The 18,223-nt window shown below is 43.1% G+C and overlaps 1 protein-coding gene across 1 annotated transcript in view; it reads left to right on the top strand.

Moving 5' to 3' along the window:
* Positions 1-18,223, top strand: part of Arhgap28 (Rho GTPase activating protein 28) — a 169,682-nt gene that overhangs the window by 99,180 nt on the left and 52,279 nt on the right. Inside the window, exons 2-3 of the mRNA XM_036173361.1 lie at positions 6,201-6,409; positions 13,210-13,427. Of these exons, the coding sequence (XP_036029254.1) occupies positions 6,201-6,409; positions 13,210-13,427 (427 nt within the window). The remainder of the gene's footprint in view (positions 1-6,200; positions 6,410-13,209; positions 13,428-18,223) is intronic.

Below are 18,223 nucleotides of genomic sequence, written 5' to 3'. Positions count from 1 at the left end.
CTGGGAAGAGAAGGCATGGCTTTCCAGAGGAGGTAAGAAACAGTAGCATGTCTGGTGTCAATGTGAGATAGGAGTGATGGAAAGTGGGTCTTGAAACTGAGGAAAGACCTTGCTGGCCTTGAAGTCTAGAGAAGAATTCATATTCATTATAATAATTACAGCAGACATTTCTGTGTCACACGTGACTCTATGTGACATCCTCATTAAGCAATGAGATGTGTAATCCTGGCATTGATGGCTTCAGGAGGCTGACATAAAGATCCAATGAGGTTGTGTGTGAGAGCGAATCATCACGTGGAAAGATCTGCTAAAAAATGAGAGAACATAAAGGCTCACAAAATAGTATATAGCAAAAATATTCTATCAAGTCTTTAATTTCATTTTAGTTTTTTACATTTTGCTCTCCAAGTGAATTTGGAGTTGGTTAAAACAATGCACACCGTGCTTAGAAAAGTATAACCTGTGTGTGTGTGTGTGTGTGTGTGTGTGTGTGTGTGTGTGTTCATGCATGCACAGGTACACATGCATGCAGGTGTTTGCGTGCATGTGTGTGCTTTGTGTGCTAGTCTGAGGACAACCTTGGCTGTGACATCCCTCAGATGCCATCCACCCATCCTTCCTTTTTTCTTTGTTAGAGACTGGAATCTTCTTATTGGCTTAGAACTCATCAAATGGCTTAGGCTGACTGGCCAGTGAGCCCTGGAATCTGCCTGCGGCTCCCTCCCAGTACAGGGGTTACTGGTGTGGACCACTGCAGCCAGCTTCCTTCACAGGAGTTCTCTCCATTGTACTCTGGTCTTTCTGTCTACTCGGCAAACACCTTTGACTGACTGAGGCATCTCCCTGGCCCCAGTACAACCTGTCTCAAAGCCCAGAGGTTTACAGTGTGCTCCATTTGGGATGCAGACTGTAGAGACGGGCTATAATTTCCGTGGTAACTGCTAACGGGGAGGAATGTAAAAACCCTGACTTTTGAAAACTGCACTGGAGAGCAGTGGATACAAAGGCATGGATGGGAGCCAAGTTCCAAAGCAGGAGGCACTCTACCTATGTGAGCAGAGCCCAGTGGTCACCGCCCTCCCTGGTCACATGTCCCCTGAGTCTGTGCCCTCCTAGACAGAAAGTCACCTCTACTTAAGTCTAGGGACTCTACTGGGACCCGGAGACAGCACTTGAAGCTGTGACTGGCTGGCTGCCCTGTGGCGACAGTTTGGAGTCTCTGTGGACCTAGTTTTCTCTGACAGCTCTTTCTGTGGGTAATTTTGCTGACACCTCAGCAGCAGAAGAGGCTGGGGCCAAACTCTAAAGAGGGAGGGAGAGAGGGAAGAGAGGAAAGGAGGAGGAAGGAGGAAGTGGGCAAGGAGGGAGAGAGGTAGAAGGGGCAGGGAGGGACTGAGGGGAGAGGGAGAGGGAGAGCGCATATGAGCGCCATAGCCCTAAAGCCCTCTGAGCAGGCGAGGCCTGGAGTGCCCACAAATTTCCTCTTCATGTATCTGAAACCAGAGAAAAGTTTAAATCTAAGACAAGTTCAACCCAGCCGTCAGTCTGAGACAACCTTGATGAGGCTGAAGGAATCTGTCCCTCACTCCAGCTCTCAGAGAGAAGAGGATCTTCTCTAGGGTAAAGCCTCATGTCCTCCAGCTTCCTGGAGAGCTTTTAGAGACAGCTGACCACGTAATCACAAGTTTCCAGATAGGAAAGAATGACTCTGGGTGAACTGTTTTCAATCTGTGTTAGCAGCATGTCAGCATGTAGATGGTTGGCATTAAGAGATAACAATTTTCAATTTTAGTGAAATTAGATGAAAAGATGGCAAATATTAAAAGGTGAAATTATGGATGTCAACAAAGAAATAGAAACTTTAGGAAAAAGGGTAATGGGATATCTTGATACAAAAGCTACAATGTGAACTGAAACATTTGTTGGATGGACCTAACAACAGGGTAGACAGGAGTAAGAAAAACATGACCTAGGGAAGAAAAGTTCCTGAAGTAAAGCATGGAGAAAGCCGAGGCATAAAACAAAGAATGTCCTCAGGGAAATTTGGGATAGCATTGAGTAGTCTAACAGCTGATAGAGTCCTACAGAAAAAATAAAATAAAATAAGAATACCACCCAGTGCAGTGGTGCACATCTGTGACCCCAGTGTCCTTGCAATGAGTTAGAAGGCAGAGGCAGGAGAATTCCCAGGAGTTCAAAGGCAGGGCAGCCTGGCATGTGCAGCGGCTGACCACAAAGCAGAGTGGATGGACGGACGTTCTGTGGCTGTGGTGACTGCCGCCGTCTCACACAGATGTGGATCAAAAGACAACGGGTCAAAGTGTGGAGAAGGAAAAGCTTTTCTGTTTTAATTTAATTTTGAATATATAGCTACCCTTACAGTCTATTTTGAGTCTTTAGTGGTTTCCTAGCTAAAGTTGCTGTGTGACACAATTGCATTCTGTTTTTCATATAAGATTTTCCGGGCATTGTTTTGGTCTGAAAGGAGAAAAGAAATACAAACATCTGATGAAACCTAAGCGTGATTCTGTCCTAATATGGTGAGGTATGAAGCTGTAGACCACGCCTCACCCAACTGTTGAATGGGCCTGAGGACCAGCATTGCACAATGTGTCCAAAGGGGAGGCTGTGATCTGTCCCCGGGATGAAGATGAGCTCTCCGAAGCCCTTCCCATGAGCGCAGAAGCTCTTCTGAGGCCGTTTGTGCCCAAAGTGCTGTCTGACTTCTTGGCCAAAAATAATAGCTGCTCACCCCAGCTAACGCATTCTTGGCATGTCTGTCTTTGTCAGCTGCTCAAGGCCAGTGTCATGCACCTGTTGTCCCTGCTGCTAGCAGAGTTTCTGGAAGATTCTCCTGGAAATTCCATTGTGTCTTTTGCATGGGTAGGGAACTCTACTGTCACCAAGCTGATGGTCTTATTATCTCCCAAGTATGTGATTTCAGACTTTTTCAGTTCTTGGGTACATTTGCACATTTGCTTGGATTCCAAGGTGCATTTTTCTGCTGCCTGTAGTTATTGACATGGCTTGCAAAAAAAAAAAAAAAAAATGTCTATGGCATATTTTTTGAGTAGGGAAAACAAGAACTGTTGTGGGGGCTGAAGACATGACTTGGTAGTTGAGAGTACCCGATGCTCTTCCAAGTTCAGTTTCTAGCACCCAGAGGGTGCCTCATAACCACCTGTAACTCCAGTCCTGGATCCAGTTACCTTTTCTGGTCTCTGCAGGTACCATCATGTAAGCAAAAATGCCCACACACATAAAATAAATAGTAATAAAAAATTTTTAAAGAATTGTTTTATATAGTGATACTGATATAATTCAGACAAGGAAAGAGCCTCCATTTTGTTTTATATAATTTTTGGTTTTAAATTTATGCTTGGAATATATTGTTACAATTCTTCAAACTTAGTCTGTGTTAAAAGTGTAATTTTGTAAGTCTCTCTCTCTCTCTCTCTCTCTCTCTCTCTCTCACACACACACACACACACACACACACACACACACACACACACACACACACAGTCTGGTGCTAGAAATTAAACCCAGGATCTGTACATGCTGTGCTGTGAAGTTCCATCAGGCTACCCTCCTATGACAGTGTATTTTTTTTAAGAAGTTAGGCTGTAGAATCCACAATTAAGCAAATTTCTGGATAGTCATATGCTTTTCTCTGAATAGGATACTTGGAGGACAGTGGACTAATGGTGATAGTTTCAGGGTTACAAGAAACCAGTGTTGATTTACCAATACCTTGAGCATTTGTTAGTGGTGTTCAGAATTAGTCTTGTTACAAAAGGAAAAGACAACCACCAAAGCCTTAAGAGGAGCATCGACCTCCCTGATAGCCTGTGGGTCACATGTAAGTCTCAGCTGCATGCACGAGTCTGCCTTACCCAAGAGTAAGGAATTCACAAAATAACTTATCAACAGTTTATCAAGCAAGGCTGCCTAAAATTCTTTTTCATTGCACAATGCATTTTTTAGAAGTGAGTATTTCATACCTTTTTCTAAAATGTCTTGAGTTTTAAAAAGTAAATTTTCTGCTGCCAGTTAATGTCAGAACTAGACTCTATATGATCAGGCCTCAGGAAAGGGTCAGCGACACAGATGCAGGATCTTCTCGCAACGGTGACTCCAGTCTAGAAAAGATGGAGAGATGGAACTTTTTTTTGGGCCTGTTGTAGAAAAGTAGCCTTGCTCTTCTTGCATAATCTCATGTGAATGTATCAGTGAGCTTTACTGATGCTACAGGCCATGGCTGAGTTTGATGATAGTCCATTGCTCCCCTGCTTAACAAATGTAGCTGTCCTGGGAGCCCTAAAGCCCAGAGTTGGACACCACTGTACCTTTTCTCTGGTTAACCCTTTCCAGTGTGGTGGTGGTGGTGATGGTGGTGGTGGTGGTGGTGTGTGTGTGTTATGTTCACACATGATGACCAAGAAGCAAAGAGTGAGAAGGGAGCAGGGTGACAATCTCTCTTTCAAAGGTTTGTTCCCAGTGACAACCCTGACTAGACCTCCTATTTTAAAGGTGCCATGACCTCTCATTAGCACCCCAGCTGAGGTGCAGACCATTAATACAAGGGCTTTTAGGGATGATTTAAGATCCAAACTATAGCAATTAAGAATACTAGATATTATTGAATAAAGAAAGAAATTCAAGCTGCATTGTTGGAGACCAGGGTGTTCCAGATAAACAATTTGCTCTCAGGAAATGTAGTATTTGTCAGTTACATCTATAAAAGTCAAAGGTTTATTTTGTGTCATTCACCAAAATCTCTTTGAGTGACCACATTTTGAAATTTTTGTAGCCTACTGTGCCTCTTTTGAAAGCAAGCTTCCTTCGACTGTTTTTATGTTCTAGGTGTTTTAACATGTGCAGCCAACCCCATGAAGCCACGCAGGGCTTGACCCTGGTTTCTGCTCTCTTACATTCCTGGGGGTGCTGCCTGGGAATGAGTGGCCATGGGAGGAGCCACCGCCCTCCTCAGCCATTAGTCCCACACTTAGTGGGGATGTGCTTCTCCCCGTTTTTGCCAAGGGTCTCTGAGCTTTGGCTTTTTGCCCACTTCCTCATCCTACCACAGGCTACATATCACTTTTATTCACAACCTCATAATCTCTGCAGCTGGTTTGATAAAATTATTTTGAATATATTGTTTATTTTGCAATTTTAAAATGCATATCTATGACACTTACCATTTTAAGCATTTGTAAGTATAGTCCAGTATCATTAAATACTGTGCTAATATACAACCATTGCCATCATGGATCTCTTTGCCTATTGCAAAAGTGAGACCCTAACTGCCTACCCCCATCTCCTGGCAACCACTTTCTGTCTCCATGACCTTGACTACACTCAGTCCTCACAGAAGTGGAATCACATGATTTCCTTTGTGTTCCTTTGTGACCGGCTCATTTCACTTAACACAGTGCCTTGAAGTTCTAGCCATGTTGAAGCATGTTTCAAAATGCCCTTTCTGTTATACTCCTCACTGATGGACATTGAACCCAGAACCTCACACATACTAGGTAAGGGCTCTACCACTAAGCCACCATCTGCAAAGTATATCTGCAAAGTACTCCATATACTACCACCCATATCCATTTGCCTACTGATGACCACCTGCTATGAGCATGAGGGTATAAATGTCTCTTTGAGTATAGGTTTTCAGTTACTTGGGGGTGTGCCCCAGAAGTGGAGTTGCTGGATTATGTGGTAATACATCTTTTAAAAATTATTTCTGATGGACTGTAGTACTGATTCCCAGAGAGACTGAACCAGCTAACATTTTCCCACCAGCTGTACACAGATCTTCCGGTCTCCCCACATCCTCGCCAGCACTCCATACCTCTTGTTTTCCTTTAAGAAGGATGCTCATGGTTACTGTCAGCTGACTTTTCACCTCTTTGCCATCATCTAAGGCACTTTACAGAAACAAGCTTTAGTGGTACACATTCCTGCTGACTGATGCAATTTCCCATTTTATGTGTGATAATTACTTATACAATTCTTGTTAATGTCCATATAGCGATACAGAATCATTGTGAAGTATGGGGGAAGAAATGGTCCCCCCCCATGGTGCGCATTCTGTCAAGCCCCTCCCATAGCACTAACTGGTCTTTGTTGACTCAACCTAGATTCTGTTCTTTGGTGGCCTTACACCTGGTTTCATTCAGCTGTTCTTCTTTCCGCAGAAAATCCATTCCTCGCTGCCGAAGAATTAACAGGATGCTCTCCAATGAGTCCCTGCATCCTCCTGCCTTCAGTCGATCCAACTCTCAAGCCTCCGTAGACAGCAGCACCTCAGTGGAGGAGTTCTGGCGGGAAATCGAGAGTATCAAAGAGAGCAGTGTGGGGGCGCAGGAGGAACAGCCGCCCACCACCGAGGTCAAGCCCGTGGATGGTAAGGGGCTGGACTTGCCCTGGGGGTTTCTTGACTGGGACGTAGTCAGCCCACCAATTCTGTAATCAGTGGAGGTGGGGTTAACTGCTGCCAGCGCAGAGGGAGGCAGGCCGCAGTGTCATCCAGACAAGAGTCCTTAAGTATCCCTGCTTGTGGGTAGTGTTCCCTTGGGGTGGACACCTTTTCATCAGACAGACCAGGCATGCTGATGCTCTTGACATTTACATCTGTGTACTTGACATTTAAGAGACTGAAAGAGAGGTGGGCAGGAAGACAGGAGGAGAGAGATTCGCCTTAATAATTTTAGAGGGAAACGTTACTTTGAAACATTTGTTGGTATGAATATATTAGACTGCTTGGTATTCCACAAAAGAGAAATCGTGTTAAGGACAAAGCCAAAAGCAAACAAATGAACAGATGAAAAAGAGCGTAATGGTTCTTAGCTCTTAGAGATCAGGATCCCGGCTGGAAAGCACAGCCCAACGCTTCTTGCCTCGCTTGACCTCATGGATGTATAAAATGTCCAGAAATGTCTCCATTAATCAGCAGTTAACCTTAAGACAGCTACCAACTTGAAAAGTCTTCTCATCCTTTATTCCCTTCTCTTAGTCCTTCCCAACACCAAGACACAATCATTTCTAAGTATTCAATTAGAATCCCATACCACACAAACAAGGAGCACCTCACATGTAGTTCATGAGCATCCATTCTAGGAAATGGGCCTCCAGCAGCAGTGTGTGCCTGTTCCTATTTCTCCTGTTTCCTTCCATTTTGCCTTTTCAGGCAGACACTTGGAGGAGAATGCCTCTTGTCCCATATCCCTGCTTTTTCCTTCCTTCCTTCCTTCCTTCCTTCCTTCCTTCCTTCCTTCCTTCCTCCCTTCCTCCCTTCCTCCCTTCCTCCCTTCCTCCCTTCCTCCCTTCCTCCCTCCTTCCTTCCCAGTAATCTCCAAGTCTGAGGCCTCAGGGTTTGCTGGCATTCTCTCCTTATAAGTAACTCCTTGACATGACGAGAAATCAGACTCTTACTCTCTCCACACATTTACCATGTGTTGAAGCCCAAGGGATGTGGAAATATTTTCTGTTAGCCTCAACTGCTACAAAATGCAGGTTTACTAACTAGAGTTAACATTTATTTGCGGGTGTCACTTTGAAAGTCATTGTAAAGATGTAAAGATCTTAAGTGTATGACTCAGTTGGCCTCTGAAGGCAAAGGCAGGCACTCCTCTAACCCCACCTGGATCAAGATTCATTTGGTCAGGTTGCATCATACATGTCTATAATTCCAGCACTCAGGAGGCTGAGGCAGGAGGATCACTAGTTTGAGACCAACCTGGGCTGTGTAGTAAGACCTTATCTCGAAGAGAGATGGGAGGGGGGAGCATTTCATTCAACCAGAAGACTTCCTGTCTCATCCTTGTTCGTCATACCTCTCCCAATGACATTGTCTAGGGCCAAAGGTAGCCACTTTCCCATGTTTGTGTGTCATAGGGTTTATGTCACTGCGTTTAGTCTATGAGATTTAGCTCAGTAGTTCATTACTTTTTGGTTTGGGTAGATGGCATTTGTTTCTAGGGATGCGTTTAACAAGGTACCACAAAAGTGGATGGTTTTTAACAACATAAATGTATTCTTCACAGTTTGGGAAGGTAGAAATTGAAAGCCAGTAAGGTCTGGCTCTCTGGCTCTCTGACCTGTTAGGAGAATCCTGTTGCTGCTGCCTTCCTGGTCTGCCTTGATGCTGGCAGTCATTGGTGTCTGTGGCTCATAGGCAAAGCACTGTGCCATTCTCTGCCTCAGCTGGCTCCAGGTGTTTGCATGCGTGTCCTTCACAGGTGCCAGCTGTAAGGAATTAAGGGCTCACTCTATTCCAATATGGCCTTACTGTAATTTGGTTTGGCTAGGGATTTGTTTTGGGTTTTGCTTTGCCATGCTTTGGATGGAGCACATCCCTGAGCTACATCCCAGCCCACAGCTCTGATTTTATATGTATGTGTGTTAGAAGCTGTCTTTTTATTTGTTGTTAATTTTCATCTTTATTGAAGTACAGGGCATAAATTTGAAATTGAACAATTTTATGATATACATGTTTTAATGAAAACATTCAACCCATAATTTATCCATAAATGCCATTTGCTGACGAGGCACACTCACTGTGCTGAGAGTCATGGCTGTATCAGACGTTGCGGGGAGGTCAGCTCTTCATAGTATAGTCCACTGAATGAATACATCATGTTTTCCTGACCTGCTGATGGCATTGTGGATTTTCTTTGTTTACCGTTGAAGCACTTAAAAAATGGATTATTTGAGAAATCATGTAGAAATTATTTGTGGACATACATTTTTATTTCTCTCAGATACATGAATTTTTTATTAAATGTGTTTAACTATAAAAAAACTGCCAGGATTTTTCTGAAGTATTTGTACCATTTTACACCCTTCCCTGCAAATTAAGACAGAGTTCTTTTTTCCCCCCCACATTTTTTCAGAGTCTGATATTATCAATTTTCTTGATTGGAGTGATTCTAGATATGTGGAAGTATCTTATGATAGTCCTGATTTTATGGCACCAATGACTAATGGTGGCAAGTGTGTTCCCTGTGTTTATTGTCCGTTCCTGCACTTTGTGAAAGCTTTCAAGTATTTACAAACATCATCCTTTTATATTTGACTTGTAGGAATTATTAATGCATTCAAGATAAGTATGTGTGATGCATGCCTTGCAAAAGTTTCTATGACTTAACTATGCGTATTCTTTTTTAAAAAAAGATTTATTTATTTTTATTTTATGTGTGTAAGTGCTTATTTCTATGTATGTGTGTGGACTACATGTGTGGCTGGTTGTGGAATCATCTGAAACTGCTGTTAGAGGTGGTTGTGAGCCACCGTGTAGGTGCTGGGAATTGTTCCTAACCATTGAACCATCTCCCCAGCTCATCTTCATGTTCTTAATGAGATTCTTTAATTGGGCCTCTCTCATCACTTTGCTTCAGATATGTAGAAATACAGTTGTTGTTTTTAAACTTGACTTCATATCCCCTTAACTTCCTAAATTCATTTTCTAGTATTGCAGGGCTTGAGAAATAACCTGAGCCAAAAAGCAGTGTAAATTCAAATCACACTAGTACATTATCCAAATCGAAATTTGGGGTTTTTATTCCCCTCCAGTTCCTGTCCTTGTTTGGTTCTTCTCTGATATCTCTATATAATTATTTCATGTGTTTTATTTAGAGCTTATAACATAGTGTTGTTTTGGTTAGAGTTACACTGCCTCCCATGGGAGATTGGATTCCTGTTTTAATGTGTGTCTCCAACACACTTGCTGAGGAGTCAGGCTTCCAGTGGGAAATGCTACACAAGATAGGTGGGCTTGTTTTTAAAAGTTACTGTTCCATAGTCAACAACTTTATGACTCAGTAACACAGCATCCACAATTACATTTTTCATTTGAAGCTTAATCTATCAACTAATTAATTCAACAAGTAGGTGCACCTTCCCTCAGCTAGATGCTCCATAAGGTCCATTAGGGTTACAAGTAGAAGCCAGAAGTGTTCCTTTTTTCATGGACTTGAACTAACAAAAAAACGAGGGGAGCTTAGTGAAATGAGATCGAGACCTACTTGAGGGGAAATTGCTTGAAGGAAAAAGAAATAGTAGAATTGAGGCTGATACCATTAAGGCGTGACCTTGTCTCCTGGGTTTGGAGAAAGACTTCATTGAGAGAGGAGCTGAGGTCTGGAAGATGGCCAGTAATGACAGAGCCAACAATCATCTGTGTCTAGGTGTGACACAGAGCTTCCAAGGACCCGACAGTAGCCTGGTATTATTGGGGAACAGGTGAGGGAGACATTGTGTAAATACATCTTACAGAACACGTTGAAGCCGGAGGAAAGATGTTTATATTTACATTTACAAGGATTAATTTAGTGACAATGTGGAATATGCTTTAGAAGGCCCTGGAGAGTCTAGGAAGAGCTGTTGGGAGTCTGTTGTGGAAGTCGAGGTGAGAGATGGTGGTGGCTTTGACAAAAGCCATGGTAGAGCAGATAAAGGAAGGCACAGGAAGCTGGGGTATCCGTAGTACATTCCTGTAATACATTCTCAAAAGGCTGAGACAGGAGGATGGCTAGTTCAAGGTTAGCCTGGACTACAGAGTGTGACCCTACATCAACTATACAAAATAAAACGAACAAAGGAATTTGGAGGATTTTAAGATGTGGTAAGGAAATAGAATTAAAAAAAAAAAAATCTTGGCAGTGTGTTGGAGTTGATACCTCCTGGGCAACTTCTTCGCCTCATTAGTTAGTGGTGAGCTTTGCATATTGAAATGTGGAAGAGTAACAGAGGACCAGGGTAGGGGATGAAGACTATGACCTCAAGCTTGAACATGTTGAATATAACATTGATACCAAGTAGGCAGTTGGATACACGGGTCTAAAATCAATGGGGCATTCTGGATTGAAACTGTACATGTGACAGTTGGGAAAGACCATGAGACTTCATTCTTCATCATTCAGCAAACATGAATCACACTGGTGTCTGCTGTGGTTGCTCCTCACTTAGGAAAACATTCTAGCTATGTTTTGCCCTAGGGAAAGGTCCTGGGTTTCAAAGCATCAATTCTCATGACTTACCTTAGCTCTGTTCTCACTTTCTGCTATTCTTTCATTATTCCTTACAGAAGTGGAGAGAAAGACAGTCCAATTTTTAAAACGTTAGTGTTCATTTACATTTCCGACTTCATCTTGAGACATGATAGTTTTACCTAAGGCTTAAGCAAAAGAAGTCCTTCCAAGTCATTCCAGGTTTGACCTCATTCTGGTCCAAGGATCATCATCTCACATCAAAGCGGTATTATTAACTCACCTCTGATTTCTGTTAAAGGGACAGTTTACAGAGCAACCAAGTAAGAAAAGCACAGCAGTAAATGTTTTTGCCAAGTTGGCAATAGGACTCCGAAAGCACATGTCTGTTTATATACGGATGATGCAACAGTGTAAGCAGAGTTCAGGACTCTTCGGCTGGGGCTTTGAAACATGTTTACACATCAGTCCAGTCTCCTCATCCAACAGCCCTCATTCCTGATAAGCCTGTTTAGCATAGTTCCCAGAGAAGTGTGTGCACTGGATTTTCTGCACAGGATACATTCCTCTGAATCCCCTTAACTTTCCTCCGTTTTGTTTACAGTGGTAATTAATGCTCACAGAGGAACCTCAGGTTTTGAAGTGCCTTCTGAAAAACAGACAGATTGTCACATGTTCGTAGTGTCAGGAAAATGAACAGCTATTAAATATTTTATTCCAGGTTCTTTGCTAAATTCATAGTTAATTTCTCAAAAAAAAAAAAAAAAAGTATCCTCATGGCTGCATACTGTTTTTACTGCTATCCAGATTGTGGAACATGCTTCTAACCGGGCACTGTGTCCTCCCTCTGCATATACAGGGTAGCCCTGCCCTGATGGCGCTCCAGGGGAGGTGGGGGTGGATGTCTTTGGCGTGCTCTTCACAGCATACTTCTTCATCTTGGTGGGTGGCTTGATGGCTAAGTGTCCACAGCAAATAACACAAACAATTGTTTCTATTAGCAGATTCCTTTGTGCGCTGGATTGACCTATGTCCAGTGTCTTGGTCAGGGGATACATGGAGACAGCAATATCAGAAATACATGGTTAATAGAAATAGCTTATTACTGATATGTCCCAGGGAGAATTCCAGAGGAGACAACATCCAGGACCCTTATACTCAACTGGCAGATAGGAATCTAGAGAGAGGGATTATGGTACCTGTGGGACAAGGCCCTCCCCGGGGTCCGGGATTCAAATGCATAGGTTTAGAGCAAGCTAGTTTCTACTTCGTAGAGTTGAGGGTTTGACAGAGGTGGGCCCAGCAGCCGTGTCTGTACGATCTGTGAGGACAGTAGTTGCCTCTCGCCATCCTGCACCACGTGGTCAACGGAAGATGGTGTAAGAACCACACTAAGGCGGTGGGAAGACAAAGAAAACTGAAACTCTGTCAGTGGTGACTGAGCCCCGCTTCTGACAGGAGAAAGTTGATCCTGTGTTCAGAATGGGTGCTGGAGCAGCATAAGGGAAGGGAAGTGCGTGGTGCTCATTTGCCGAGGGAAATTGAGGACTAGAGACAACATTTATCCATGTCAGTCAGCTACAAGGTGGTGAGTTTGAAGCTGCATTTTAGTGACTGAGAAATTGTTTGTGTCTTACTGAACCATGCTTTTTCTGTTATGATTGTAGTCAAAATGCTCATTTTTTAATCTATCTATCTATCTATCTATCTATCTATCTATTTTGGAATTTACTTATTATTTTGGAATTGGAAGTTCCAACACGGCTAATCTTTAACCTTATAACAAGGAAAACTGCCTTTCATAGTTGCCAGGTAACCTTGCTCTACTAGGCAGCATTTTAGGATTTTACTTATGTTTAAAAAAAAAAAAAGCAGGGTTGGGGATTTAGCTCAGTGGTAGAGCGCAAGCACAAGGCCCTGGGTTCGATCCTCAGCTTCAAAAAAAAAAAAAGCAGTACAAACTTTTCACTTATTCCTTCATAATCACTGCAGAAGAAAAGATCATCTTAGCTGGCCATGGTAGCCTACACATGCTGCAATCCCAGTATTTTGGCGGTAGAGGCAGGAAGATCATAAGTTCACAACATTGTCTCAAAGCAACAATGGAAAGATAACTGTACATTTACTGATGCTTCTGAGTGTCTGGTTTGTCCAGAGATGTAGCTGCGTTCATTGTCTAGAGTGATCCTAACCTCCCCCTGCTCATGCTCTTTCCCAGAAGGAGAACTTGAAGCAGAGTGGTTACAAGATGTGGGATTGTCGACTCTGGTCTCCGGGCATGAAGAGGAGGACGGCAAAGCTCTCCTATCTACGTTGACTCGGACCCAAGCCGCTGCTGTGAAAAAGAGATACAACACGTATACCCAGACACTGAGGAAGAAGAACAAGCAGCCTGTCAGGGATGTCAGAGATGTCTTTGGAGTTAGCGAATCACCTGTACGTAAAAAGTGTCATTCCAAAAAAGTTCGCTTCGATCTCAGGGTGGGAGGGTGTGGCAGAGATGGGAAAACATCACAGACAAGGCTTGTCCATCCTAACTCTCGAGGGAGCTATAGCCAAGGGGACGGCTGCATCCTCCAGACTGGGCTGGAGTAATCGGGCATCATCTCCATGGATGCATTTCCCTGCACACCAAGGTTATTGCCTTTTATGTTGAATTTGCAACTTCCTTGATAGAGGAATGAACCTTTAGAGTTGGGAGGCTTTGGGCCTTACCTGAAGCTAAGTTTTGAATGGAACTCCTGTGCAAGACACAGGGGTCCCTGGGAAATACCCAAAGCCATGTAAGTAAGTCCAAGTGGGTTGTTTAAAATGGGGATAGGGAATGAAAAATAGCCTTTAGGTTCAGAAAATTTAATATGATAAAAACTAGAAGACATGCAAACCAATGAAATAAATGATTAAACATAGAGTTAAGTACCATGGTTCTTATTAAAAGTGGCCTATTGGGTGTCGCCTTGTCCATAGTAGTTCTGTGGCCAGAGTTTCACTCTGGCACCATTAGTCACCTTCCCCATTTCTATGTCAGCTTGACTGATCGAAAGTTCTCTCAGTGTACTTCTTCCTTTTTCTATTGAACCATTTCAAAGTGGCATGACAGAGTGTCTTGTTACAACAGGTATTTATTGAATGACTTCTGAGTGCATGATCCATTCTCAGATGCTATCCAAAGAGGATTCATGGGATGTCGGGTTGATGAGTACACATGATAAAAGAAATTTGGTACTGCAAGGGAATTTGATATTCTGCCTGAGGGCAAGTCAGTCAGTCAATCTGATTGAGGTGTCTCCTCGGTTCTGTTGCAGCATCAGGTCATGATACAATTTAAGACGTCAAGGGTATTTAGTAGTGTCTTAGGGTTTCTGTTGCGGTGAAGAGACACCATGACCAAGGCAACTCTTATAAAAGAAAGCATTTAGTTGGGGGCTTACTTACAGTTTCAGAGGTTTAGTCCATTATCATCATTGCAGGGAGCATGGCGAATGCATAGCCCTGGAGCAGTAGATCTGAGTTACATCCTGATCTGCAGGCCAAGGATGGGGGAGATATGCTGGGTCTAGTGTGGGGTTTGAAACCTCAAAGCCTACCCCCAGCCACACACTTCCTCCAATAAGGCCACACCTCCAACAAAGCCATACCTCCTAATCCTTCTCATCCTTCTCAAATAGTGCCACGTCTTGGTGACTAAGCATTCAAATATATGAGCCTTTGTGGGCCAGGCTTATCTAAACCATCAACGATAGCGATCATGGATGTAGTCTCCAATTTGAGTCTTTTCAGGTTGTTTGCATCTTCTTTGGTGTAATCATCATAAAGGGTAGTTGCCAGGGAACTTGCATATACCTAGCGAACATATTTATCTGCATAATAATATCTAGGAATAATGCTGTCTTTCTGAACTTTCTAGAATGACAGCAATGGTCTGTTTCTATTTTGTTGAATATGACAGCCTCTACCACATTTGCAATAAGCAGTTTAACTGAATTTGACATTTTGTTTAATCTTAATTGATCTAAATCTAAACAGTCACTATGACTTGTAGCTTGTGTGTTGAACAGCACAATGTTATGTTGTCTGTTACAATATAACTTGAGTTTTGTGACATTTGAATTTCAACTTTGTTGAAGTCTGTGTCTTTTGGGATGAAAGGATTTTTTTTTTCTCTAGCAGTAATTGAGTAATGATGGCTTCTGTGCCTTGAAGTTCAGCTGCAGATGTCCTGGTAAAGATGCCTGTCAATGAAAAGTTTGTCCTGATAGATTCAATTCCCTGGGTTGCCTTTCTATTGTTTCCAGGATCATCTTAAAATAGTCTTGAAAATTTTGCTTACCTGCTTTCTTTGCCAAATCTATTTCCAGCTACTTCAGACAAAAGGGTGGGCTCTACTCCAGCAAACTGTGAGAAAGGGTCTGTTAGACTCTCCCCGAATCCTGTATCTGAAACACCTTCTATAGGCTCCTGTTAGGTAGGCCATTTGTTCTCTCCCTGGTGGGAGTCTGTTGGGGGTCTGAGGGGCCTTTAGGAAGTGGGGCCTGGATGGTAGAAGTTGGTCACTAGGGGCAGGCCTTTGAAGATTATACCCACCTGTTCCTGGTTTGCCAAGAGCTAAACAGGCTCTGTTGTGTGTTCCGACAACCAGAGCTGAGCTACCCCACAATGCCTTTCATTCCGTGATGGACTGAAACTGTGAGGAAAAACCAGGGAGTGAAGTTTTTCTTGGGTGTAATCAGCTATGAACTGCTGCTTCCGGGCAGGGCATTAGGTCTAGCTCGGCACACACCGTTAAGAGAGAATGACGTCAGAACTCTTCCTCTTCTCTGCCTTTGCCTTCCGTCTTCAGTTACAGCCTAGTTTCAGAGTAAAATGGGAATAAGGGCCAAGGTAAGGGGTGGGAAACTGCAGGGAAAAAAAAAAGCCAAGAAGTAGTGCTGCTTAAAACCTCCAGGCTGTTCCCTGTCAGACACGTAAAAACCACGTAACACTAGCCTTTGAAAAAATACCTTCCCGTTATAGAAGGTCTGATCTTTTCCCTAAAAGATTCCAGCATCTTCTGTGAATAAGGAAACATGATACCTTGTAAGGAATGCACTGGGACTTTTTAAACTTCCTGTTTGTTTGGTTTTTTACAGACACTTTTTTCTTTTTCTTTTTTTCTTTTCTTTTTTCTTTTTCTTTTTTTCTTTTTTGAGCTGAGGATTGAACCCAGGGCCTTGCGCTTACACACTGAGCTACATCCCCAACCTAAACTTCCCGTTTTAACTTGACATTGTAAACACTGATTCTCCTCCCTCCTCCTGTTCCTTATCCCTCCTGGTTTGTTTCTCATCTCTTTCCTTCCCTCCTGCTGCTGCTGACTCGGCATCCCCTCCTCCTCATCCTCACCTTCCTCATTTCTCTTTCTCCCTTTGAGCCTTCCTCCCTCTTTCCTCTCTTTATCATTCAGTATCTTTCTTTAGCGTCATATCATTTGCCAATATTGATTGAATATTTGCCTGCAATTTTCCATTTCACTTTCCTAGTAAGTTTCTTTTTAATTATATACCACTACCACCCTGTGTGTGTGTGTGTGTGTGTGTGTGTCTATGTGTGTCTGTGTGTCTGCACATGGGTACCAGAGTGTGCTGTACTTGTAGAGGTCAGAGTTCAACTTCCATGATTTTCTCCTATCATGTGTGCCTGGGTGTGTCCAGTCATCAGACGTGACATCAGGTGCCTTCACCTGCTAAGCTGTCTTATTGTCCCTAAATCTCTCAGTTTCATGAGAAGATTCTGGATTGATCTTAAATGTATGATTTTACCAATGTCCTTAGCAAGTGAAGATAAGAATTCAATAGTTTGAAAAAAAAAATGGATGCTCAAGTTAGTTTTCAATTTAGTTTTCCTAATTTTTTTACACATCGAATTCCAAGCTTAAATTCCCCTTCCCTCAGAATTGCAGAGGACTCTTCTATCATCTGCCCTGAGTAGGGCCTGGGAAGGTGTCCTGCCTACGTCAGCTCAGCCCTGCTCCTTTACTGGATGAAAGGAGAAATGTTTTCATCTTCATTTTCACTCTTGGGATTTGAAATTGTACCAGCTCGACCTTTCTGCCAAATTCACCGTGTCGCTACTCAATGAAGACTTTGAGCACCAACGCATATTTAATGATTATGAACAACTTTCTCTAGCCCATGGTCTCCTGAGCCCCTGATGCTTGCTTTTGGGATTGGACTGATCTCGGTGTCTCTTCATTCTTCTCTTTCCATTTTCAAGGTATTTATTTTGTTGTTGGTGTTGTTGTTTGTTGTTTTTTGTATGTGTTTGTTTTGCATTCTTAACAATCCCTTGAACCTCAATTTGTGAATGTCAGGAATTTGGCCACGGTTGACTTTGTACTTGGGTTAATTTTCAGAACTTAATACTTCTTAGTTTATAACCATTCTCCCTTCCTTTGGTTTTTCTTTCATGATTGTAATCTGTCCTTCAGTGGTGTTGGCTTTGTGTCCAGGGATTAAACCCCGGGCTCCCCCATGCCAGGGAAGCATTCCACCCCTGCTCTCCATGCTCAGGGCATCCATTCTTGTTTCCTGGCTGCAATAACCAACCAGCACTCTGAAGACAGTAGCTCCAGCTTAACCTCCCAACGCCTGCTCCTTTCTGTGAGCCATTTCCTTCCGGATGGCGTACTTATTTTTAGAGTCATTGTTTTCCTCTTCCCATTGTTATTGCTAGATTGATTTTTCATCCCTGCCCATTGATGTGTTTCTTTGTGGAAGACTAGATTGATTGCTGTGATTAGTAGTTAGTGGCTGTGTGCTTCAGATGTAGTTGTATGGACCCGCTTCCTCACCCAAACTCTGCAATGGAAAGGATTCAGGGTCTGTGGGTGGACAAGTGTGTCACCTGTGACATTTTGCTTTGAGACACGTGACAATTGATGCCTGAGTGACAAGACTCCTCAAGAACTCTATTTCCTTTACAGGGAAAAATGAAATCCCCTTTCCTACTCCAGTCTTTACCTTCCGAAAAGCCCAGCTGGGGCACAGTTCAGCCACCCTGCTGTCCATGACCCCTCCTTCCTCATCCGAACAGCCACCACATTCTAGTGAAGGTCACTGTGGCACAGGGAGTTTGCTGTCTGTCCTTCAGCATTCGGTCAAGGAAAGACTCGGCTTGGCCCTTTTACCGAGAACAGTGTGTTTCAGTTTCTCATCACCGTTGTGAGCTGTCTTGCATTCCCAACTTTTTCAGTT

Source organism: Onychomys torridus, chromosome 23, assembly GCF_903995425.1.
Source record: "Onychomys torridus chromosome 23, mOncTor1.1, whole genome shotgun sequence".
Taxonomy (NCBI): Eukaryota; Metazoa; Chordata; class Mammalia; order Rodentia; family Cricetidae; genus Onychomys; species Onychomys torridus.
Note: the sequence above shows the minus strand (reverse complement) of the source record. Positions and strands in the feature narration are given on the sequence as shown.